Source organism: Misgurnus anguillicaudatus, chromosome 10 (assembly GCF_027580225.2).
Source record: "Misgurnus anguillicaudatus chromosome 10, ASM2758022v2, whole genome shotgun sequence".
Classification (NCBI taxonomy): domain Eukaryota; kingdom Metazoa; phylum Chordata; class Actinopteri; order Cypriniformes; family Cobitidae; genus Misgurnus; species Misgurnus anguillicaudatus.
Genome location: NC_073346.2, coordinates 5,539,396 through 5,565,520, shown reverse-complemented (window position 1 = coordinate 5,565,520; position 26,125 = coordinate 5,539,396). Strand labels below are relative to the sequence as shown.

General features: G+C 37.1%; 1 protein-coding gene across 3 annotated transcripts in view; it reads left to right on the top strand.

The window, feature by feature from the left end:
• The window catches only part of grik2 (glutamate receptor, ionotropic, kainate 2), a 231,945-nt gene that overhangs the window by 150,375 nt on the left and 55,445 nt on the right, over positions 1-26,125 (top strand). For all 3 annotated transcript variants that reach the window (XM_073871825.1, XM_055209417.2, XM_055209418.2), the window contains exons 10-11: positions 9,406-9,612; positions 18,361-18,584. In XM_073871825.1, the coding sequence (XP_073727926.1) occupies positions 9,406-9,612; positions 18,361-18,584 (431 nt within the window). The remainder of the gene's footprint in view (positions 1-9,405; positions 9,613-18,360; positions 18,585-26,125) is intronic.

The window sequence follows — 26,125 nt, the reverse complement described above, 5'->3', positions numbered from 1 at the left end:
CACTAAGAAGTGATGCTAAACTCAATGGAAAAGCTAACCACGCCAAAGTAAGGTAAGCCCACCCGACCCAAACTAAACTAAACTGTGGGGTACTATGTAATGGAAAAGCGCCAATAGTGGATTTTTTGGCATAGCATACCTCAATCATATAGTAGAGATAGCTTAATCAGCTTAGGTACTCCTCTCAATAAAATGTTTTGACTAAAAATGTGCTCAACCATTTGGTTGAAAGGTAGTCTTTTACTGGACTTTGCTCTTGTCTGTACTACATGAATCATGAATAAAAAATAAGAATAAAGAAATTAACGATTGAACATAATTTATAAAATGTATAAAAATTAGTTAATTTCAGACCCTGGTCAAAAAGACTTGGAAAAGTTGGAAAGTGGTAGATTAATGATCCTATGAGATAATTGGATGACTTCTCTAGACCAGCAAGCATATTTCTCCTCTTACACATACAGTAGTTCATAAAATCCAAAGGGTGTGGCATTTTCTCTGATTAATGCAGAAGTCATGAGGTGGGTTATGTAGTTATTTTAGCTCCTCTCTCCCACAGTATATTTCCTTTAGTAAATAATCAAAAATGAAACGGTATGAGTGTTTTATTCACTCTAAGTGGCCAATAAGAATACATTAATGTTTCAAATGCCAGTTGCCTGAGTCGAGCTGCAGGATCAAAGGTGTCACGAATAAAAGTGAAGATGCCGAGTAAGTGCGAGGGGGCACGTCAGACCTCACATGAAAGTTTAATGCCCTCAGGTTTGCCTCTGAAGTCATCGTTGTGCCGCTACAGAAAGGCAATCATTAATAATAGACTGTGAGCAAATGCTGCAGGTTTGTTTCAGATTAATGAAATAAGTGATCTGTTTTAGAAAGCTAAACTCTCATTACACTGTTTGTCTTGATATTCCTCAAGTACTGACTTCAAACGTTTTTCTAAATTTTTACCTCTCACTAAACTTATCATGAATAAATGAAAGTTTATTCAGGTACTAAACATAAAACAAAATATATTTACAGCAAATACATTACAAACAAGGGGGGTAACCGAAAAGGTGTAGGCAAAAGCCATACAGAATAGATTCATACTATGTACAGTTAGGTGAGCTACAGTGATAGATAATCAAAAGTAATCCAAACTCTAAAGCAGAAGATGACAGCAACATCTTAAAATGATCGACTACAGGGGTCTTTTATCACTTATAGGTGCTGTGTGTAAATTAGCGGCATTTAGTGGTGAGATTGCGAATTGCAACCAACAGCTTACCCCTCAATTTCAAAACACATATGGTAGTTGGCACAGGACAAACATGTCGTTGTCTTAGACAATATAGGGATGAAACGCACTCTGTAGGTCAGTTTGTCCAGTTAGGGCTACTGTAGAAACATGACGGCGACTTCCATATAAGTGGACCCATGGTGTCTCATTCTAAGGTAATAAAAACAATACAGTCCATTATGTAAGGTCTTAATACACCACTGATAATATATAATGAGTATCATTATATTTGAGCATCATTATAGCATACAGTATGTAAAAGTTTTTCCTGTGACAGTAATTTCTTCATGCTTTAAAGCAGCTCGAATGTAACTTTACACCCTTGCCTCATTTACATGCGGATCCATGAATATGCAAATTAGTCAACGGCTCCGCTCAATCGCATTGCTCAGTCCATGAATATCATACATGCAAATTCACAAGAGGTAAAAAGGTGTCAGGCTTATGAATGTAAACACTGTATGTGGGTCTGAAACATAGTGATGTTCTCTTGCAAGAAAATAAAGGGAACAGTCATGATTTGCTTCAAATTAAACACATTTATTTAAACTACTTAACTTGAACTTTATGGCACAACTGGATGGTCATGAAGGTGATTCAAGCAATTTTAAGCGTGGCATGGTTGTTGGTGCCAGACGGGCCGGTCGGAGTATTTCACAATCTCCTCAGTTACTGGGATTTTCACGCAGAATGAGAACATGGATCCATCATGCCTTGTTACCACTGGTGGTGGTGTAATGGTGTGGGGGATGTTTTCTTGGCACACTTTAGGCCCCTTAGTGGCATTGTTTAAAGAGTAACTAAACCCTTAACCAACTTTTTTTTAGTTAATGATCTGTAAGAATTATGCTTTATTAGTGCTGTTCATTGATTTTAGTAAGTTTTTTGACATTTGGATATAAAGTGTTTCAATACTACAATATATGGTGTAAAAACGTCTGAGTGCTGCCCTCTTCAGGTTGAACGGTGGCTACTGCAGTTGGATTTTCCTATTGGATGTTGGGTCCAAAAAGTAACTCGTGACGTAAGCAGGTTCAAGTTCGCCACGCCCTTGTTACGATCTCACCACACACTTAGTTCGTCCCCTCTATCTCCGTTGGGATCTGCCCACTTTTCTTGCATTTTTCAAATATTGCCAGTGGGTGGAGTCAGGCTCTGACCAGGGGTTTAGTTACGCTTTAAATGCCATAGCCTACCTAAGCATTGTTTCTGACCATGTCCATCCCTTTATGACCACCATGTACACATCCTCTCATGGCTACTTCAAGCAGGATAATGCACCATGTCACAAAACTCGAAACATTTCAAATTGGTTTCTTGAACATGACAAAAAGTTCACTGTACTAAAATGGCCCCCACAGTCACCAGATCTCAACCCAATAGAGCATCTTTTAGATGTGGTGGAATGGGAGCTTTGTGCCCTGGATGTGCATCCCACAAATCTCCATCAACTGCAAGATGCTATCCTATCAATATGGGCCAACATTTCTAAAGAATGCTTTCAGCACCTTGTTGAATCAATGCCACGTAGAATTAAGGCAGGTAGAATTAATATAATTACACCTTTTAGGTTTGGCACATATGATGTGGTCATGGGGGTGTTCTTTTCCATAAAGTTCTTATCATTAATGTTTTGTGCCCCCCCCCCCCCCTGCGATCTCTCCCCACCTTTTGAGGAAAATCTCTACACTGTAAAACCCGACAAGTTCAGAGTACTCAAAAATTTTGTTGAAACTGATTACATACATTTTTTTAAGTAAACCAACATCAAAAATTTTAAGTAAATATAACTTAAAAAATTTCAGTTAACCCAAATTTAAAAGTTTATGCTTCGTTTTATTAAATCTTTAAGTACAATATACATAAAACTCCTATTTATTATAAGGACTGTTTTACCATATATATTTTTTGTATACCGTACTTAAAACTTCTTTTTACCAATAAATTTTGTTCACAAGTCACAGAAACAGATCATGTGACTCATGAAAATTTAAGACAAGTGAAGTGAAAGTATATTGAGACTGAACTCTGTGCAGACTTTCACACAGTCATAGTTTATATGATAAAGCAACATATATCCGACCTACATCCTGAGCACAGGCACTACACTTCTGAACAATGGTAATCTCAAAACTAAAAAATAGCAAACTCTTCTAAATCTCCAACATAAATAAATGTTTAACACTACTGAGTCTCTCTCTTTACTAAAAAACACATAAAATAGCACTTAATTTCAAGAAATGCTCTCGTATTGCAGGCTCATGCAAAGCATGCTGGGAACTGGAACCTCCTCAACCAATCGTGTTGATTTAACTTTAAACTGAAGTAAATTTGCAGTGCTAGACTCTTTCTTAGCTTACCTGGCAATTTGAACTCATCACAACTACCAAAAGTTTGTAATTATTTGCAGTGTTTAGTACAGTGAGGCAGTGGTATTGAAATTACTCCGTTTGGAAGTAATAAATAAATTTTTTGAGTTCTTTGACTCATTTTATTTGAGTTTGTGGAACTTAAAATGGCGAACTTGTTGAAAACACATAAAAATTTTAAGTCCAATAAACTTTTTCACAGTTTTGAGTTCAGTTCACTCATTTTAAATGAGCACATTATACTGTTTGGGTTTACAGTGTACTAAAAACATCCTTTGCCCCATATAACAGCTAATGTTAGTCATAACCTAAGCAAAGGTATTCAGAAGCATTCTGAGCTGACATTTTAATAGCTTAAATGTTGAATTACTTGCTAACAAGCTCTATCAACAAATTTGATGGAATTACGTTAGGGGAAAATGGATCACGACACACAAAGCACATTTAGCAAGTTAACGTTACTGTGATGCTCAAACTTGTTGTGCCGCCAAAAGTTGTCTTGACCCACAAAAATGACTATGATGCTGTCATCCTAATTCTGATTGGCCAAAGATGTTTTAGGGAAAAGATGTCGAGAGACGTCTATGGTCTCATCTCACTCCAGGCTATCCATTTCCTATTCTTGTATTCTTGCTAATCCAAAAACAATATTTTCACACTTTGCCCTGATGTTAAATCATTTCTAATGTTGTTACCTTTATTTTTGATTGTGTATTTTCCCTGGGTACATTTTGTTTTAATTTATTTTTCAGTCATGTGATTAATATCCAAATCTTTTCATCGGTATAGTGCACAATGTATAGTGTCAAATAAAGCAGTCTGGAGTTGTTGAATTCATGAGGCAGTCGGTCGGGGTCTTTTCTGTTTTAAAAGACACAAATTAAACTGTTTTATATTTTGTCCTAAAGTTAACAGTTTAATTTGTAATTAGAAGGTGGGCGAATTAAAGTGGTTTAGCCTTGAGGGGCTTTATCTCCTCCATCTGCTAAATAGATTATTGCTTTAATTTGTTTTGTATGGTTTTTTTAGTTTAGATGTCATATCTGCTGTTCCTGAGGAGGTTTTATTATGAAACAGAATAGTCTTAGGTAGGCTGGACGCTTGCTAATTCAGATGATATCTGAAATTAAGTGATGCTTTTTTCTCATGTAATTCCTTTATGACTTACTGTACAACATCACCCCTGTAGCCACTATCATTTCTTATTGATTTAAATTTATATTGTTACAGCTCATATTAAATTATAGTCCTGTTCTCTTCTATAAATGACACAGCACGACAAAGAGATTTTTTTTGTGTCACATTTTTATAATCGATACATGTTTGTAATACACATTGCAAAACTTGTTAAACAAGGACAGATTATAATGAACAAATAGCAGGTTTTACTTGTGAAAATGTAATGCTTCCTGCTATTTTTCAATAACATTTCAAAGAGTACTTCAAAGCATTCTAGATATTAAGATGCATTTTTTTCAGAGATGTGGGTAGCTGTCCTACCCATCAGCCACTGCAGCAATCTGACCTTGAAAGCTCTGCATCTCACTTTGGCATAAACATGCATACACAAACACAGGCACTGACGCAACTATACCATCTCTCTTTTTCATCGTATATAGATATTTTTAGCAAGTAATAGAAAAACAAAAATGTGTACTAAGGGGACCATTAATAAAGTGTCCATCTGTATCATTTAGATTCTCTCTCTCAATTTAAGAATGCCTCATTTGGTTTCATTCTATAGCTGTTTATAAATTCAAGAATCTCATTGAAAGACCATTTGAACTAATTGAAAACACATTTGGACACAAAATTTCCCCCTTATGAGTGATATGTTGAATTGAGCGGAGTGGATGTGTCACCCACTGTTCACCGGGCTGTGCAGATGATTCAATTCAGTTCTCCAAACCAAACCCAGTTGGTTTTAAAACCATTTACAAACAGAAGCCAAATGGAGATGACAGCAGTCGAACGTTCATCTTGAAGAAAAAGTAAAAGTGCTGTGTTTAAAACTCTCTTTAGCTGAGTGCTGCGATAGAAATGTACACATGTAGCCTTCAAACAATGTAATGCCTTATCTGATAGAGCTTTTGGCCAATGAAAATCTGATTCGAAGACGAGTGGCTTGAGGAATATGCGTTCAGGAGTTTCTAAAGTCTGACTGAGATAAAAACGATGCAGGTGTCCTCTCTGCCTTTCCTAGTTTTTTAAAGTTCACACCAAAACCTTGCTAAATAAAGGTTTCACTGTATAGTACTTACCTCAGTGGTTCTCAAACTGGGAGCTGCCAGATGGTGCCAGTGGGGCCACAGTTTTATGACATTTTATGAAATGCATGGATTTATTATCTTAAATTCCATCTATTCACACTTTAGAATAAGCCTAACCACAAACAAACCTGCGAATCCCACATTATATGATTTGTTTTTGGTTTATTTAAAAATCATAGATTGTTTCATGAATTTTCTTTGGGGGGCCACAAAGGGCTGCAGCCATGACAAAGGGGGCTGCACTGAAAAAGTTGGAAATTACTCTTTGTCAGGGAACTCGGTGGTTTTAAAACAAAGAGGAGGAAACATGCACAATTTGCAAATACTATATGCTAGGGGTGCCCTGATCAATGCCGATATCCACTAAAAATACGTGGCCGATCACTATTCTGAATCGGACAGCCAATCTTATTCACAGCTATTTCATGTACTACGGCTTTTGATCAGTAAGTCCTTATCGATCTAAAATCGCTGTTAGTTTGAATCGTTTATAATATGCATTTGAATAAGCAACACTCGTCAAACATAATCAATATACATATTCATTAATATCATGAAAATACCTGAAAGGTTTGAATAACAGCAATATAAATATATCCTTAAGCCATTTCCTGGAGCTGCGTGTGTATGGTTTTTAGTCTACAGCGCATATTGAGTTTCTGCACGAGAGCGCCCTCTGGCTTTTGGATGTAGCGGCATTTCACCGTAATTCATTGAGAAGCATAGCAAGCATTATTGGCCAATCGATCATCCCTACTATATATATTTGCATAAGACTTTAACAAGAAACCAGGAAGGTAACGTCAACAAAAAAATGAAGGACTTAACCCCGGGTTATTCTAAACCCGGGTTAACGGAATCCTCGGTTATCTGTTTCACATTGTTCATACTTAACTAGAGGTTAAGAGATAACCCTGGGTATTCATAATCTGACATTTCACACTGTGCATTCCTAAACCCCAGGTCAGGTGTCTGAAACCCTGCTCATACACCTGTCTGTAATTATCAAGCAACCCTGATAATTGGGCTGATTTACCCCGTTCCGACAATCCTAGCTATGCCCAGAGTATCGCGATGGTTCTACAAATCATTTTATCAGATCGTCCCTTCGTGTGAGGTGTGTTAAGAGTGTACGAACCTGCTCGGAAGGACGTCGGAGCCACGCCAATCGCGAATCGTAAATATTCAACATGTGTGTGTGGGGAACCCCGAGGACAAACGCGAGCACACTATGGAGATTATCACGTGAAACGAAACCATATCCAATCAGAAAGCGAGATGAGGGAAGACGGAAACAGTCATGGCGCAGCACAAAGGCCGCTTCTCAATCCGTAGGTCGCATTTCCAGGCTGCATATACGGCTTATTTCAGAATATTAATGGTTATAAAATTGACTATTATTCCTAGTTTTTTGTATATTGTTGTAATATACTTATGACTTGCGAATGTAATGCTCAGTTAACTTGAATAAACCAGGTTTCATGATGTATGCAGCCTGCATATGCGACCTCCGCAGGCTACAGCCTTCGGATTGAGAAACGGCCAAAGTAAAGTTGATGTGGACAGCAGAGATGAAAGATCTGCTTGTTGATTTGTGGCAACAGCACGAATGTTTATACAACGTGTCTTGTAAAAATCATTCCAAGCACTATTATTGAAATGTCTTCCTGCATATCGTCCGCCGTGCTTATTCTGAAGTCTTGCGAGATTTTGTGGGATTTTCTGTGTTCACAGTCGAGACCTTTGGTTAAAAATCTGTTTGTGTGTGGTGTGCTGTCTTTGACATATAATGCACACCACACACTATAGGAGCAAAACGGTTAACGTTTTTTATCCTCATGTTTGTGGTCTATCATATTTTTAAAATCTTATAAGATGTAAAAAGTCTTTTGGTGTGTACCCAGCATTAGCTGCTTCAGAAGAGTTTAATTGGGGTCATGACATCTAACCCTGCTTTGTTTTACACTGTGTGCCTTTGGCACCGCAATGCAAGGTTAACCCCACAAAAGCAGGGCTACCAGGGTTTCATAACCCTGGGTTAATTTTAGGGATAACCTGCTTCTAACTTACAATTGTGAAATGATTCTTAACCTATCATTAAAAGCAAGGTTTAGAACGAAGAAATCCCAAGGTTAATTGCAGTGTGAAAAGCCCAAGAGTTAATATTTCCAGTTCGGGTTGAATTAAAAAAATTTAAATCAATAATCACAATTAAGTTGTGTTCTTCTTTTTAGATAATCTAGTGTGATAATCTAATGTAATGAATACAACATATGTGCTCAATACTTCCTTTTTGCATTTGGTATGAGATTTATAACATTGTGATATACTGTATGGTGCTCAATAAATGTTAGACAGTGCGAAAAATGTGACAACTTACCCCACTCTCCCCTACACAAATGCATTTAATCACAACTAAAAACGCCAGGCAGACACCGACTGTAGGCGCTTGCCAGCTGTATTCAGCTGAACGTTTTGGTTGCTATGATACTTCTACTTGGTTTATCAGTCGTTGAATGACAGCTGTTGTTTGTTGTGATGTTTGTCCCGCCCCTTCTCCACTTTGATTGGGCGGCCAAATGAGATGTGACATTGACAAGCTAAGCTTTTCACCCAAAGTTGAATATTTTTCAACTCTCTGCGCTTAAAATACACTGAGTGCTGCGCTCAGCACGGACAAAACCTGCCAGCTGCTGCCTTTTTTTAAAAGCACTGTGCTTGAAAACAATTGAAAACATACGCCGTTTTGGTGTGCATGCTATCTAAGGTTTATCCAAAAATGTTGCTAAAGGTGTTGGTGTGTGCTTTCTGAAAAAAGTTTCTAAACTGGCAACACTTTGTGCATGTCTCTGTGTGTGTGATGTGGGTGCTGAAGCAGGGGAAGGGGGCGGGGTTTGACTGATTGTGACTGACAAATTCTTTGCAGAAACAACATTGCAAACAGTGGTGGAGATCTTTGTTATAATGAGGAGAAAAAAATTTTTTTGGTGGGATGAATATTTTTTGTAAGAAGTAGGGGTGCTGAGGTTGCTGCAGCACTTCCTGGCGTGGAGTCCAGAAAAAACAAAAACTGTCCACACGCAGCTTGCAGCTGTGTTCACTTTACTTAAAAACGACTGTTTCCGGCTGTACATTTTTTAATTTATGTTCACACAACACATTTTTTCTCTTTAGGTAAGTTTTTATTAAAGTGTTTGGGGAAACAGAGAGAGAGAGAAAGAGAGAGAGGAGATTATAATCTTTTATAATACTGACCCTGTATCTCCGTCTCAGATAAAGTCCAACCCTATTTATCTTGTTCTTTAAAAATGTTCATCTGGTCATATGGATTGAGCAGCTGAGCTGAGCTGTACTCCAGTTATCACTCGCTGTGGATGCGCATTTCTTTCCTGTCAATCTGTACTAGTTTACACCCTGAAAACCTTTATCTGAAACATCAGATACTTTTCTGACAATCACAAAGCAATGTCTTCTCCCTCCACAGGAAGAGCCTTATGTGATGTTCAAGAAGTCAGATAAGCCGCTGTATGGTAACGATCGTTTCGAGGGCTTCTGCATCGACCTGCTGCGAGAGCTCGCTGCTATACTGGGCTTTAGTTATGAGGTGCGACTGGTGGAGGACGGCAAGTACGGAGCCCAGGAAGAGAGCACGGGCCAGTGGAACGGGATGGTCAGGGAACTAATGGACCACGTGAGTCAAATTCAACCTCAAGAACCACACCCCCAAAAGAAAATCAAATAAATTAATACTGAATATCAATATATATACAAAAAAGCACCTAATTTTAGTACATTTTAATTCTACTTCGTTTAATTAAAATTGCAATCTGCATTATGTATGGATATGGCCGTAGATCTGTCCTTACAAAACAATTTATGAGGTACTGTAGTGTGAGGTCACCGAGGTCCGGACCTCATACATTTTTCATATTAAAAATAAAATTATAAGTTCTCTGAATGACTAATTCGTTTTTCAAAATGGATCAAATTGGAATCAGCATTTAGTGTAAAATGACGGAGATTGACTCAAGCCGTGAGTGCCGCAGTGCAGAATTCACAGTGTTGCCAGATCCCATTATTAAAAATCCTCTTTAGACATAGTATTTTAGCAATTAAAGTGATGATGATGTGTAGATTAGTGTTAGCGATTTCTCTGATTTATTTCTGAAAGACAAGGTTTGAACTTACTTTGTTCTTTATGGCCTATTATTTTTGTTAGTTTTTCGTACTAATATCTGGCAACACTTGGTGACCAGCACCTAAACTGACAGTTATCAAATAAGACACATCATTCTGTGCGGGCAGGTTATTGCTGACAGGATACTTCATTTGGTAAGACAAAAGCAGTAATCAGCATGATTGTGTCTGTAAGAGTATCGTCACTATCGACAAAAAACTGAAAGTAACTGTAAATCAATTGGGTTAAATGAAATATGTCAACTCAACAGAGCATAGGCATTAAGAATTCAGTTATTTCATTCATTTTAGGAGTTAACCTTTAACAAAGTCATCCTGAAAACATTCATAATAGCACTAAACAAAGTTTAGTAAGTTATGTAAAGTGCTATTAAAAGTAAAGTTCTACCTTAGTATTACTTCAGTGCACATGAAGAAATACTAAATACCATTAATATTTAAACAGATTGTACTGAAATAAACTCAAAATCTCAAAATGTCTCAAAATAGCACAGTTGTGTACACTTAGATGTTTTTAACTTGATCTTAAAGAAGTAGGGTACTAAAGACAAACTTGGTATATTGGTTTATTAGCTACAAAGTAGTGCATGAAAATTTAAATATGATTTTAAAACATGATTTATAAAGTGTACATAATAAATGCAGTTTTTCACCTAGGATAGCATTTGTTAACTCTTAACACCCCACCCTGGACCTCAGCTCAGTAATGTTCAAACCATGGCTACGACCATGTGTGTGGACGCTTTGTGAAATCAAAAGCCCCTTTTTTTTTTCAATACAGAATGATAAACTTGTGATCCTGACACACTGCAGAAGAGGTTTTCAAGATTATAAACTAAAAGAAAATGTTCAGTATAGACAGAGAGCATATAACAATGAAATTAACAGTGTGTGTGAAGAGCAGATGGTACAAATAAGTGATGAAATAAAAAACACAAGTACATACTGCCAAGAGAACACACATGGTGATAAATACACCATTGTTTCTTCCCCCATAGAGCTTATTAAACTCACTCACACACACACAAACACTGGCCCTCGACACCCTCATTAGACTACACAAAGATGAGAATGAACATGTTGCTTTATAAAAGAGCATTTACTGCACACGGCTCCACAGCCAATATCTGACAGATATCTGACAGTCACTGCTGCTCAGCTGGTCACGGTCAGATCACATACGTGTGCGTGCGTGTGTGTGTGTGTGTGTTGCTGTAACATTCCCAGACACACAAGACGAGTGAGCAGGAAAGACTGTAATTGGTCTTGACAAGCTTTCAGTGCAGTCTGGAGTTTGCAGTTTGCCAGAACATTGATGTGTTTGAGATAAAAATATCTTGTCAAAGGACTTTAGAAAAACTAAAGAAAGGTAGTGAGACAACATCTGCTCACTACTGGCATTAATTTGCCCCCTCTGGGAATAATTACAGACAATCCGATCATTTTAGACAGAAGCCTTTATTTTGACTGAAATTATACTCATTCTAAATGTAAAAGATGTGAAATTGAACTCAATGTCTCATTTAGGGGCAGAGTCGGTTGAGCTCCTGTTAGTGTTTAGACAGCAGACCCTCCATAATTGTCACACGATGCATATAAGACAACTCTACTGTAGATGTATATACTTTATTCGAAGAGCTCAGATGCAAAAGCCACTATTTGCCACATCCATCAAAAATTAGATAATCGTATTAACCAAATGCTCTTGACACTTACTATATGTTCATCAAATACTTCTGCGGAAAATCCGCTTAATCCTGGTCTCCGGTCATTCATAAAAAAAAAAACATTTTTTAGGCAAAAATCCATTATGAGACTGATAAAAAATGCTTATTTTAATTTTATGCCAGAGATCTTTATAAATATATGCACTACATGGAGGTAAATGTTTCATATCATAGGTAGTTACATATCCTAACAAAGTATATAAAGTTAATATGAGGTTAAATATTTAAAAATCCTACCTACCTAAAATCATATAAAATTCATTAAAAATTAGTGGTAACACTTTACAAGAAGGTTGTATGAATTAACAATTAGTTAATGCATTAGCTAACATGAACTAACAATGAACAATACTTGATCTTTGTTCATGTTCATTTTGGCATTTAATAATACATTTATAAAGTCAAGCGTTATAACTGTTAACACTGACTCTTTCCCCGCCATCAACGAGTTATCTTGTCAATTAAGAGAAAACATTTCCCTGCCAATGACGTTTCTTGACGAGTTTTTACTGTAATTCTGCTATTATCCACCAATTCTTAAAAAAACTGAAGCATGAATGAAGCAAAAAATGAATTTCTTGTTTGTTTGTTTGTTTAAAAGCGGAGGGTCTGTTTCTTTCATTTGATATATTTGTATGTATATATTTTAATAGAAGTTTAATAGAAGAATTTTTTCCTGTAAGGCATTTTGTAAAACTTTTATGAAAATCACAAAAAATGTTGGTGGGCAACTTTTTTCAAAAATACTTGGGGGGAATGAGTTAAATAATGAGCCATGAACTAACATGAATAACTGTATTGACATTATCTAACATTAACAAGAATTAAAGGTTCTGTACGTAACGTTTCTACTTAAACTAATCCATTTTCAATTGCCTGTGTGCGAATGGGTTGTAATATCACATTAAAATGATCCACTTTGCGGGTTTTGCTATTACCTCTGAAAAAAAATATTATTATTTTTATGTGAAAGTACCGGGCCGGATTTGGCGCGAAATCCAGTGACGTCACCCGCATGCGCGTTCCCGAGCCTCTCGCCTCTCGCCTCGTCTACTGACTTTGCGCTCAACAGCGACGACACTGATAACAGACTGAAACAACCTGCTCCCAGCACAACACAAACTCCACATATTGTGAAGAAAAGTTATCTGCTGAAGCTCGTAAGGCCAAACGTGAATCGGATCAACAACGGACAAAAACACGGATTAACATTGGCAGGGCATTTGAATTATGGAGAAACCTCCGCTTTGTTTTGGGTATAAAAACGTATCCGGAGTTGGCTTTCATCCTTTTGGACAGGTAAGCTAACATTACTAGAAAGCATGTCAAATATATTTCGATTGTGCTTTAGTTTTTAGACATTGTTTCGGTTTGCTAGCCTTCGCTTTAGCGTGTGTTCGCCCAGCCGTCGTCGATCGATGACGTAAAACTGCGAACGCGTTTGTTTGCGTGCGTCCGCTTTTTAAAAGTCTTTAAACTCGTACAGTCTGACATTGATGGAAACTGAGATTATACAGTGTGACATGGACTTAACTACGATATTGATCACACAGTGTGGCAAGCAACAACCCTAAAGGACTAATAGCACAGTGTATTTACTGTTATACTGAAATTGTTCAGTATAGTTCACTAACCGTTTTCGTTATCTTACCGTAAATGTACATACGTAACACCACATTACACAGGCTAAATGCAGTCAATTAAACGTTGCAGTGGGAGTTTACCTGAGTTTCCAGCATGTTGTGTGATGCTTTCTCCGGTGTTACATCTCAGTTTGGCCGTCGCTCATGAGTTCGAGCACGCGCTTGTAAACTTATTGGTTGCAATCTAAACCACCACCGCTAGAGGCCGCTGTAAACTACATACAGCGCCTTTAATACATGCTGAAAATTGTTCATTGTTTGTTCGAGTTAGTTAATGCTTTTACTAATGTTTACTTATACAACCTTATTGTAAAGTCTTACCTATAAGTGAAACAATGTTCAGTGTTTTTAATAACATTCAATCCAATTCGATCCTTCAAGGGCAGATTTAGGGATCCTTCCCTGTGTTCATCTGCATTTACTGATGTGCCGTTTTGAGACTCTTTCGCTTTGTTTTATTGCACGCCATCGAGTCTGTACAGTACAGTTTGATCTAATGTGTTTGGAGATGAGCAATGCTTCACTGAAGCTGCTGCACTGACAGGAGACAACTGCTTTTAAATCTATGCATATCTCAGGGGGCACAATTACTCTTTATTTCTGTTAAGTAATTGCAGTACGTTATCACATTACATTGACAGTGCTATTTTTAAGAAAGTCATGCTTTAGTTGTTTTGACTTGGTTTTCACGGAGGTTCAGAAATTCAGCAGGCTTCTGAGACAGAATACTAACTGAACTCAAAGCTCATAAGTGATGTATTTAAAATGCTCTACACATAAATACTGCACCAACTTGGTTGATAAGTAAAGCACACAGAGGACAACAAATAAACATTGACTTCAGTGGAGTTTGCCATTAGTCTATAGCTAAACAAATGTCAAAACAACTCTAGTGAAATAAAAAAATACAAATATTTTGAGCTATTTATGACATATCGCTATTTTTATTGCTAACTTATAGGATTGAATTAATTACATTTATAATGAACAGTTGAATCTGTAGATTTATTCTGTACCTATAGACAGCATTTGTTAACTATACTGCTAGTTATTTAGTGTTCCTGTCACATGAGTGCAACTACTAGCATTATATAGGCATATGTGATTATCCTAAAGTCATTATCATTTATTTCAAATAAATAAATAAAGATGTTTATGAGTTCGATCCTTTAGGGAACACACATGCTGATAATAATAAATGTATCAATTCTGTTCACTATAAGTAACTTTGGATAGTTGTTTAAGACTATATAGTAATAGTTTTTGCTCTCATGCAAAAACAAACTCCAGCACATATTCATTACTGGAACTTTAAACAGGACTGAGTTCTGCGGCGGTATGAAACCAAAAAAAGTTTGGCAGCAGACAAGATGTCTTTGGTGCACACAAGGATTAAAAAGTGTCCCATGTCTACACTTAAATATACCTCCAGATATTTATTGTTGGTTGTTCAGATACATAGCGTCATGGATTATATCAAATACCAAAATATAAAAAGTAAAACCTGACTTGCTCTGCTAAAAAGTCTTGTGAAATTTATTTAACTAAGTTCGGGAGGAGCATGGTCATGTAATCCAACCAATCAGCATAAAGAGGTGTCTATATATAGCTGTCTCTCATCTGTGTCCCGTGACAGTTTTTTGCAGTATCCCTCCTCCACCCCATCCCCTTACTCTTACTGTAGCTACTGTAGTTCATCTATCCCAGTTAAAGAGGGGGGAGTACTCTGGGTTTGGGCTAAAATTCAGAGCTCGGAGCTCTCCCCTTGGACAGCATGCTAAATATGTTTTATAGACTAGTGATGTCCAGTTCGTGAACGAATCGTTCTTTTGAACTGGTCCTTTTCAGTGAACGACTTAAATCAGTACACCTAATCAGACTGAATCGTTTAAAAAGTTTGTGTCTCGAGACAGTAATGATCCACAAGTTACTCACTTTCAGATGTGCTCGACAGTCATTCAGATTCTAATTAAGAGAGACTAATCCGTAGAAGCTCTCCCCAACAGTATCACTGACTGAACCGACACATGGTGAATTTTTTTATATACTGATCATGCGCAACAAACATACTGGTATTCCAGAGTCACCGATAAAATGAATACCAGAATCAAGAACGGTTTCTATCGGACGCGTCCGACTTGATGAGCCTTAATAGTGCGCATGTGTTACTGAAAAGCACGATACAGTGACTCTCGAGTCAGGAACAGGTTGCTGCATTTATGGAGTCACCAGTTCACTGATTTGAGAACAGTTTCTATCGGACGCGTCCGAAGAACTAAAGAACTGTGTATGCTGAGCAGCATGCGTGAGCCAAACAGTACGGACATCAGTGAGTTGCTGTGCTAATACTGTAGCCTACATGAACTAAGATGATTGACAGACATAAAGTAAGTTTATTTAATTTTACCATAAAACGTACGCGAAATATGCATGGTACAGCTAATTATATTAAACACAGTTTTGACTAAAATGTATTTGTTAGGTGTGTGTGCAGATTATATTTTAAGTTGTTATGAGCTTGATCATGATTTCTGTTAAAAGTTTTTGAATGTGCTTTAGTTGGACAACTAAATAATAATAAATCAACCATACATGACTTTACTTGAATTTTTTAATGTATTTTACCCTCCTGGATGATAGAATTAGATGCGAATGACGTCATTACGTAAAGTACGTTAAAGAACTGGTGAATCGGATTTTTGAACCAGTTCTTTGAAACGAACTGTCCGAAAGAACTGATTCACAAAAAAAGAGTCGGACTTCCCATCACTATTATAGACCTATTGCGTGTTTGTAAACAGAGATTATGTATTTTGTGGGCGTAGCTGAACTGGTGGCAGAAAGTGACATCTCTGCGAAACATGATCTCACAAAGTTCCGTGGGATAGTTACAGAATTTTTTCCGTGGCATTTTCACGGATCTCTGCATTTTTCCGTGGCCCTGCCACAGACTTTCTTTTCCGTGGCATTCTCACGGATTTATAAATGGTATTATAGAATACATGATATTATTGCTTTTTTAGTATAACCCATTCAAATCTTTCATTTTTTTAAATACATTATAAACATAACGTGATGAAAACACTATAAGAAACACATAAAGGGAACAGACTTCGACAGAACACTGGAAATCTTCTCCGATTATTTTCTATTCCAATTATTTATAAAACTCCAGATGATTTCATTACTCCAGTTTGTCTGTTTAAGGGCTTGCAACTATAAACGCCTACGTTTATCTTCAAATGGTGTCTTCGACGACGGTATTTTATAAAAATGAAGGCAGTCTTTTTGGCATTCCTATTTTGACACTGTTTTACTGTTTTTTCTCTGCCACCACAATGCGCATGCAGCTTGCAGTGATGTAACTGTGACGTCCACTCGCAATAGGTCTATTGATTACATGTTAATGCGAACTAATGAAATAATAGGTCACGGTTGAATCAAACCTTACAACTTCAAGGTTCTGCCATAGAAAATAGTCTGAAGAGAAGAGAGCAGCAACATTTGAAGGCTCCGGAGAAATTCTGTATGGAGAAATAATCTAAGATCATTTGAGATGAATTCTTCAACCTAATCAGACATTATAAAAAAAGACTTAAATGAAGAATTAACTCATTCACCGCCAGCCTTTTTGAGAAAAGTTGCCCACCTGCATTTTTGTGATTTTAACAAAATTTTCACAAAATTCCTTGCAGGAAAAATTATTTTCTATAAATATATAAACATACAAATTATATCAAATTAAAGAACACACCCTCTGCTTTCAAACAAACAATAAACAAACAAACAAAATGGGGAAAAAAACGTTTCATTATATATTTACTTTTTCTACTTAATTTACCACTGAAATATGGATATTTCTCTTCAAAAATACAACATTTTGACCAAAAAGCTTAAAAAATTGAGTTTTTGTAAAGAAATTTATGTTAGAGATCAGACTCAGAATGACTATCAAACATAAACGCAGTTAAAATAAATAATTATCTCTTTTTAACTTCCGTTTTTGATAAATTCGTTTTGGCGCCATCTGGTGGATAAAAGCAGAATTACATTTTCACTTTGAAATTCGTCCAGAAAGGCACGTTTATTAGTTAAATATGAACTTATAAATGACGAGATAACTCGTCAATGGCGGTGAATGAGTTAAATAGGAGCGGCAATAATTGTGTCCAACATCTGTTTCATCTATTTTGAGAAAACTTCAAATATTTTTATTTAATAAAACATTATTATTTTTTTGATTTTTAAAAATAATGCTCAAAAGGAGAAACAATGCAGATTTATTTTCACAGCTTTCTTTGCTCATATTTACCAAGGGTGCCATTATTTTTGTCCATGACAATGACCATGACCATGTAAGTGGTCCTTCTGTTGTAGTGGTTTACAGAAGTCTGTTTGTGGAGATTTTAAAATATAATTTTAGACATCCTAAAAAGAAAGCTGTACTCAAGAGACTCAAGTACACATAGACACAAACACATTCAGCCACAGCGTTTCTAGCTTTGCCAGTGAGCCAGCAGCAGTAGACCACATTGAAACCTTTAACCCCTCTCATTTTCCCTCTTTCGTAACTGCTATTTTCATATTTTAGTCTAGTTGAGAAGCTGAGAGAGTGGATTCAGTCCAGCGCACCACCGGGCCTTTAGAGCCACTAAATCACGCAAGGCTTTAGTAAGTGCTGAAACAGTAGCAGGTAAATCAAGAGAGAGAGCGCGAGTCCACGAGAGGGCTTTAAATTTCCTCTTAAACGCTGCGGGGCAGAGTGTGTGATGTGTAAAAGCCCTGTTTTCTTAATTTGATTTCCTCTAAATGCTTCTGCTCGCCTTGATTTACAGCCTATCGCTCTTTTCCCTGTGCGTTGTTTGTTGGCAGAAAGCTGATCTTGCAGTGGCACCCCTGGCCATCACGTACGTGCGGGAGAAGGTCATCGACTTTTCCAAGCCCTTCATGACGCTGGGGATAAGTATACTGTACCGCAAGCCCAACGGCACCAACCCGGGGGTCTTCTCCTTTCTCAACCCCCTCTCTCCCGACATCTGGATGTATATTCTGCTCGCTTGCTTGGGTGTCAGTTGTGTGCTGTTTGTCATAGCCAGGTAACATGCCAGCCACATATATAGACGTAACCTCACACCGCAACTTCATCCCATTAACGTCCTTTTTAGCCGAAGCCACGTGCGTCCTTCGAGGCTACGGTGGTCTTAATGACAGATTTTTGTCTGTTTATTGCTGTCATACACTTTTAAAAATAAAAATGTTATTTGTCAGGCTATATGGTTTGATAAAGAACTGTTAACATCCACAGAATATTTCTGCTGCACACAATGTTCTCTGTAGTTAAAAAAGACCATAAAAGAATATAAAAAAGTATGAAAGAAATTATTCTTTTGTGCACCTTTGACTGTATGATTCTCTGAGGAACTTTATTCTGTAGCAACCTTATTTTTAAGAATGTATGACCAGATACATTTACATTTGTATGGCATTTACAAAAAGTACAGACCCAGTTCCTAGTCATCATTTTATATAGTGCATAAAGTCATAAAGTTTTGGATCAAAATGAGGGTTTAAAAAATGATTAGCAACTGGGTGAAGTAAGTACAGTCCTAAGTGCCATTATTTACATGATGAGACATCCTGAAAATTGGTTGTTTCCTGGAAAAAGTTTGAAACATGGGGGTGTAAATAGGAGATAAAGGGTTATTATATGAAGAGTTTGGTTCCAAAACGAGATAACTCTCATAAATCTTGTTTTTTGATTGTGCATTCCAATTAATATCAAACAAACTGCAGTTGATTTGTTTTGATTTTAGCCTTCATAACTAAAAAATATACATCCAAGTAGCACAATAAAACGCAATAAAAACATGATAACATAATAAACATGTTTTGCCCAAAGAGTTATCTTGTTTTAGAACCAAACTTTATATATATATATATATATATATATATATATATATATATATATATATATATATATATATATATATATATATATATATATATATATATATATATATATATATATATATAAGGAGAGCGAGGCACACAGACAGAAACAAAGGTTGTTTTTTATTCTGTCTCACACAGTATATGTTTCTCATCAGATAATACACTACAGTATGAACCACGAAAGCAAAGATGAAAAATCACAGTTTTAAGAGAGTGTGCATGTAAAAGACGAGTGTGTGGTCAAGCGTGCGTGCGTGTGTGTGAATGAAAGCAACCTACTCTCATTCCTCGTCGTACCTGCTGTCTATGGTTTGTGTAGTGTGTTGAATTTTTCCACATCGTGCTTCAAATTGCTTCCAAGGTTCATATTTTATACATCAGAGACCAGAACATCTTATACAGTAAACAGTTTCTGAACATATCTTAAAGGCGGAGTCCACGATGTTTGAAAGCCAATGTTGATATTTGAAATCACCTAAACAAACACGCCCCTATAGAATCTGGACCCGGCAACACTGGACACATACGCAACCCGGCAAGGATGTCGGTTAGTAGACACGCTCCTTACTGCTGATTGGCTATAAGTGTGTTTTGGTAGTCGGCCCGTCTCCTTTTCCAAAGCGTTTTTCAAACATCGTGGACTCCGCCTTTAACAAATAATATTAATAAAGTTAACATGAGGTTAAATATTTAAAAATCCTACCTACCCACAAATAAACATTTTGTCATCATACTTAAACAAATTAAAATATTTACTATTTTTTAAATATTACTTCAATTGGTAACACTTAAAGGGGTGGTTTCCCGGACAGGGATTAGCTTAAGCCAGGACTAGATCTGAGTTTAATTGGGAAATATAACTAGTTTTAACAAACATACCTTACTAAAAACATTACTTATGTGCATTTTGAGGCAAAACAAAGGGCACAGATGTATTTCAAGATATGTCAGTGCAAGTTGTTTTGAGTTTGGACAGCTCTTAAATTTATATTAGTCTAGGACTAGTCTAATCCCTGTCCGGGAAACCACCCCAAAATGTTTAGTTTATTCAACATTAAATATCACTTTAGTTTACTAAGTTGAAAAAGTTGAAGTGTTACCAATTAAAGTAATTTTTAAGTTAAACTTTTCACTTTTTACAGTGTAAATTGCTCATCCTTGGAATGTAGTGTGCATAGCTTTTATTAATCAGTCAGGCCCATTTTATTTTTTATATTTTCTTATAAGCACCCTGGACTTTAAAATATTCAATAAAATTGTATTCATATACTGCTTTTCTAATTCGTTGTTTCAAAGCCGCTTTACATGAAAAAAAAAAACAAAAGCATGGCAGTTATATTAGTATTTAATTGAAATCTGTTTATAGACGGTTTCAGCAGTAACAACATAAACAAGCGGCTTTCGTGGTCAACACGTAACTTCCGGTAAACTCCACTAGGAATAAATAACAACAAAGTACTTTAAACGTAGTTTATTTATATAACAAGCAAAATAAACAACATGTAGATGTATATAGGAAACCAAAACATTTGTTATTTTTGATGAGGTATTTGTTCAAGAGTTCAGTTTAGCAACAAGTCAGACCATTAAAAAACTGAAACCGGAAGTAAATTTTGGACCAGACGCATATCGTGCGTCCGATGAAGCGGTCTATAGGGCTTTGAGAAAAGACAGGATGAATGATGTTTTGAACTTTTGACTATTGCTTAAATTCTTCTGAATAGCGTCACTAAATTCCATTGATCATAAACAGTCATGTCCTAAGTAAAACAACATACAGTAAAGCAGTGTTATAGAAAATCATTTACACAACCTCACTGTGTTGTTTTTATAAGTAGATCATAGCAACATATTCAGCATTTACACAGATATGTTTTAATACACTCTTGTGTTGGCTGTGTCAGATACGGGTTGCTTTGGCCGTATTTAATCCAACGACGCTTTGCAAACAACCCAGCACATTTTAAGCATACATTTATTTTCATTTGAAGCACGGTGGGGAGAAATTGAAAGAAAAGGCCTTCAGTTAACCCTAACATTCTTGGGTTGACACCATTCATCTGGGTTAGCCCGGGAGTTTTAGGGTTAATGCACTTTTTTGTGTTTTAAAAATGTTACTGGCGATATGATCACAGAAGATTACAACAAGCTACAACTGCCATCTAAGTTGGTTCAGAATATGCACCTCTTTAACCACACTAATGTTAATGTTGGGTAAGTGTTTAACCTTTCCATTTCTCAAACTGAAACACAAAACAAACAGCATGCTTTCACAGAAACACACGCCTGAGAAGACCCTACACCAGATAATGTGAAATGTGTTGATGTGTGTGTGTCTCTTTGTGCACATTTCTCTCCGTGCTTGAATGCTTTTTGTGTGCGCACTACTGTATGTAGTTAGGATATGCAGCAAACCTGTCTGCCTTTGTGCGTGTGTGTGTGTGTGTGTGTGTGTGTGTGTGTGTGTGTGTGTGTGTGTGTGTGTGTGTGTGTGAGAGAGAGAGAGAGAGAGAGAGAGAGAGAGAGAGAGAGAGAGAGAGAGAGAGAGAGAGAGAGAGAGAGAGAGAGAGAGAGAGAGATCACAGGGTGACATAATGGGGACTGGTGGAGGTTTCCGGAAGGCTTATTCTCACCATGCAGTATTTAGAAACCTTGCTTCTGGGAACAATATGAAAGTCAAAGATTTATCCTCTTCTCAGAATCTGTAATGCATATCACCAGTTGATTTTGTTGACATTGTTTTCTGCTCCTTACAAAGTTTCCCTCCACTTCTCATCTTTTCTATAAAAGCAGGTGATGAAACAGCCAATGACGTTTCAATATTAAATGAATCACACAGATCTTGTTCTCATCTCTCACTGCAGACCAAGTGTAAAGTTGACACTGCCAATCACGTGTAGTTCATATAACATTCAATTGTCGAATAGCTCGCATTTCTTTTTGTAAATGTTTAAACGTTAACAATATTTTCAAAGGCAATGCCATTATTTACCTGAGAAACAGACTTACTTCTTGATTGTAAGGTTTTGTTTTTTGTATTTATAGATACAAGCAGTTTTACTTAGACAATTTTACTTTCCAAAATCTAAATTTACAGGACATTAAACAAGAAAAACGTTACAGTGGGATTGGTTTTTATCCATTGACAATGAAGAAATGTGGGTGAAACTGAATCAGAATGGAAAAGAAGGGGTTAAAAGAAAGAGCCTTTTTACAACTGGTCACCAAATGCCGTTTCTCTGATCGCATAGCTATCTGATCGTAAAAAGACCAAGTGTAAATGCCCCCCAAAACGTTTTTTAAAAGGATTTAAACGCTTAAACCACTTTAGGAGGTGGTCTGGGACGCATTTCGGATAAAACTGGACAAGTGTAAATTACATCTGGTTAATGAAGCCAAATATGTCAGCACTTAAACTTCTTTAAAACCTAAGCACTTCACTCCCATGTTAGCCGAGAGAGAGGTAAACAAACAAAGATGACACGCTCGTTCATTCATGGAGGGAGGACATTGGTTAAAAAACATTCTAAAATCAATAAAATAGTCCAATGACAAACTCTATCATATTAAACAAATAAATAAAAATGTGAGAGAGGGTTTTATTGAGCGCTTACCCCCTGTCATGGACCTGTAAATCATCATGCCATCTCACTCTCTTGCTGCTCTGTACTGCACGCTTCAGCTCATGCCCTTTCCCAACTTACAGTAAGTGCTGCCTTTTGTTGTATGTAAGTTGTATTTACATTTTTTTAAGGTGGAGTAATGAATAGTGCATGTGCATTTTGCGCAGCAATAGAATATTAGATTTAACCAAGATGCATTTATGTGGCCAAATGTAAATGGAACGGTTTTAATAAATCAGATAGCTATCCAATCAGAGAAAACACCTGAAGTGACCAGGTGTAAAAAGGCCCAAAGAGAGAATGCTTTCAGAGGCGGATTGTTTCATTTGATAAAACTGTGCAAGTCCCATGACTGAAAAGTAACGGCTCGCCTCTTCTCAACAAACTTTTTGATTTGTGCATCTTTAATGCCCAAAGCACAAATTGTGCAAGATAAATCAAACTCTTACAATAACAATTTATGGATAAAAACCCTAATCCAAAATGTGAGCAGCAATAATAGCTAGCATTAGCAGACACCACTGCTCATCCTTTGACCTTACTGCAGCGTGAACATCAAGCATACAGTATGTGCGGATAGGATGTGTGCTCCTCACAGGATGAGTAATGTTACCATCGGTCTGGGCAAGCGCTTATCAGATGCCGTTCATTTCCAGGTGGAATATGCTTCTAAATGGGCTGCACTTAAGATGATTTAACAGACCGCTGTGTGGAGCTGGCTAGATAATTAACTCACAGTCCAGGATGGAGTTAGGAGAGGACGGAAAGAACGGAGAAGCAAAATGGAGGAAGAGCCATACGCAGTCTTGCGTAATGTCGTCTGCAGAAAAAAAACGAGGCCATGCTTAATGCTGGAATATCACAGGATGTTATAGACATCTCCTAAGACAAAACGCCAGTAAGACTGCGCTGAACAAGCAGTCAGTCTTTGAAATCTATGGTTGCACATTGATTATCAATGCATCCTTGTGTAGCATCCTTATTGGATTGTATATCAGCTCCACAACACGACCTCAGGCCGTCTTCTTGAGTGCGGCTGCGCAGAAGGCCATTTAAATATGTCACTCGTGCTGGTTTGTCACAGCTCTTATCGGGAGCGTGATCAGCGTGCGGGATGAATTCCTGAAAAAAAATAAACGCCACTATTGTTCTTTCCTGAGGCATCAATGTTTCCACGGGCTTCGTTTATCTCTTCACTTTGGCCTTGCTCAAAATTTTCCCTCTGCGGCGCTGATGACCGGAGATAACACAAGGTCAGTGTAATTGGATCAAACTGACAGCTAACGGACGACCGGTGTGTTTCCGTAGCAGCGGGTTAAGCGGTGTTTCACTCAGACCGAGGCTGCACGACGCCTCCCTTCTCTGCCGGCACGCTGCAGTCGATGACAACTGTACTCAACCATGTTATACTTGCTCTGAGTAATTGGCTCTGCAGTACGCTATTGTGTGTGAACTTTCACAAATACCCTTTAGCGTGAGAGGTCTGGGGCAGCTGTGGCGTCTTTGCAAGGTCTCAGTTCAGTCTTGCATCACATACATACAAGAAAGTAAGTATGCCTTAGGTTAATTAAGATGACAATTTTGAACAGTAGAAGATTAACCAGCATTGTTCTGTTTCTTTTTAACAACCTAGTGAACCACCTTGCTATCTATGTCCTAACTGAATTATAAACTTATAAGTAATCGTTTTAAAACACAACAACTCCACATGCCACACAAATAACTCGCGTATTTGTTAGAGGTTAGCAGCTAACAATATCACAGAATAATAGGGGAGAGCGGGGATAGTTGCAACATGGCGTATTTCTCTAATGAGGAATCGGCAAGATTGATAAAACTCATACTGCACATGCTTAGCTAGCCCCCTCTTCTGTTCTGGAAGAAAGCACATATGTGTGACCCTTTCTTTCTGGAAAAAACTACTTATCTAGGTGAAAAGGCCTTTTTTATGCTTATAGTTTTTGTCATACTTTGTAGTGTTTGAGTGAAGTGTCGTAAAATCATATAATTTTAATGACTGTTCTCGTTACTTTTGAAAGGCATTGCTAGCATGTGTTAAAGGCAAAGCTATTTTATCATGACTGTCATTGTAGGGACAGTTCTGTCCAATATGCTCTTACAACTGTCTTTCATCACAACACTGATGTAAAATCTTGTCATAATAACATAACACAACATAATCATTAAGAACTCTTTTAATAGCCAAGTGTCTCTCATTTGTTTAGGTGAATACTGCCGTTTTCTTTTCAGTTCATGTTAACAAAAGTAGTTGAGAGCGGGGTCAAAAGCAATGTGGGAGTGTTGTAGTGTTAGGGCCTTTTTACATCTGGTTACTTCGTGTGTTTTCTCTGATCAGATAGCTATCTGATTTGTTAAAACGGTTCCATTTACATTTGGCCACATAAATGCGTCGTGGCAAAACGGATATGAATCTGATCTTTACTCCCGCCCAAAATGCAAATACACTATTTATTACTCCGCCTTAAAAAGCTTAAGACGACGTTTATGCAACAAAAGGCAACACTTACAGTTTGTTTACTGTATGTTGGACAGGGGAAGCGCGTCTCCTTGCTCGGCATGAGCTGAAGCTTGTCCAGTTCCATCTAAAATGCGTCCCAGACCACCTTCTGAAGTGGTTCGAGCGATCAAATCTAAATCCGACTCGAAAACGTTTCGGAGGGCATTTATACCTGGTCTTTTTACGATCGGAAAGCTATCCGATCAGAGAAAACGCATGGGGTGACCATGTGTAATCCCTTACAATCCTGATGTTTTATTCACATTTTAAATTTCCACATAAAACAGCAGAAAGGAAACATGACTATACTATTGCATTATTTTGAGAATTTATATTATACTCTTTAATTTAATTTTAATATTGTTCATATCATTTCATTTGATGAAACCGAAATTTAAAATTAAATGTATTTTAACTCTTTCCCCGCAATTAAGAGAAAACATGTGCATAAAAAACGTGTTCCTGATTAATTTTTATTTTAATCTATGTAAGGGATCTCAGGTTTCGGAAGGAGAACAAAACTGCAATCGTTCCCCGGTTTCGG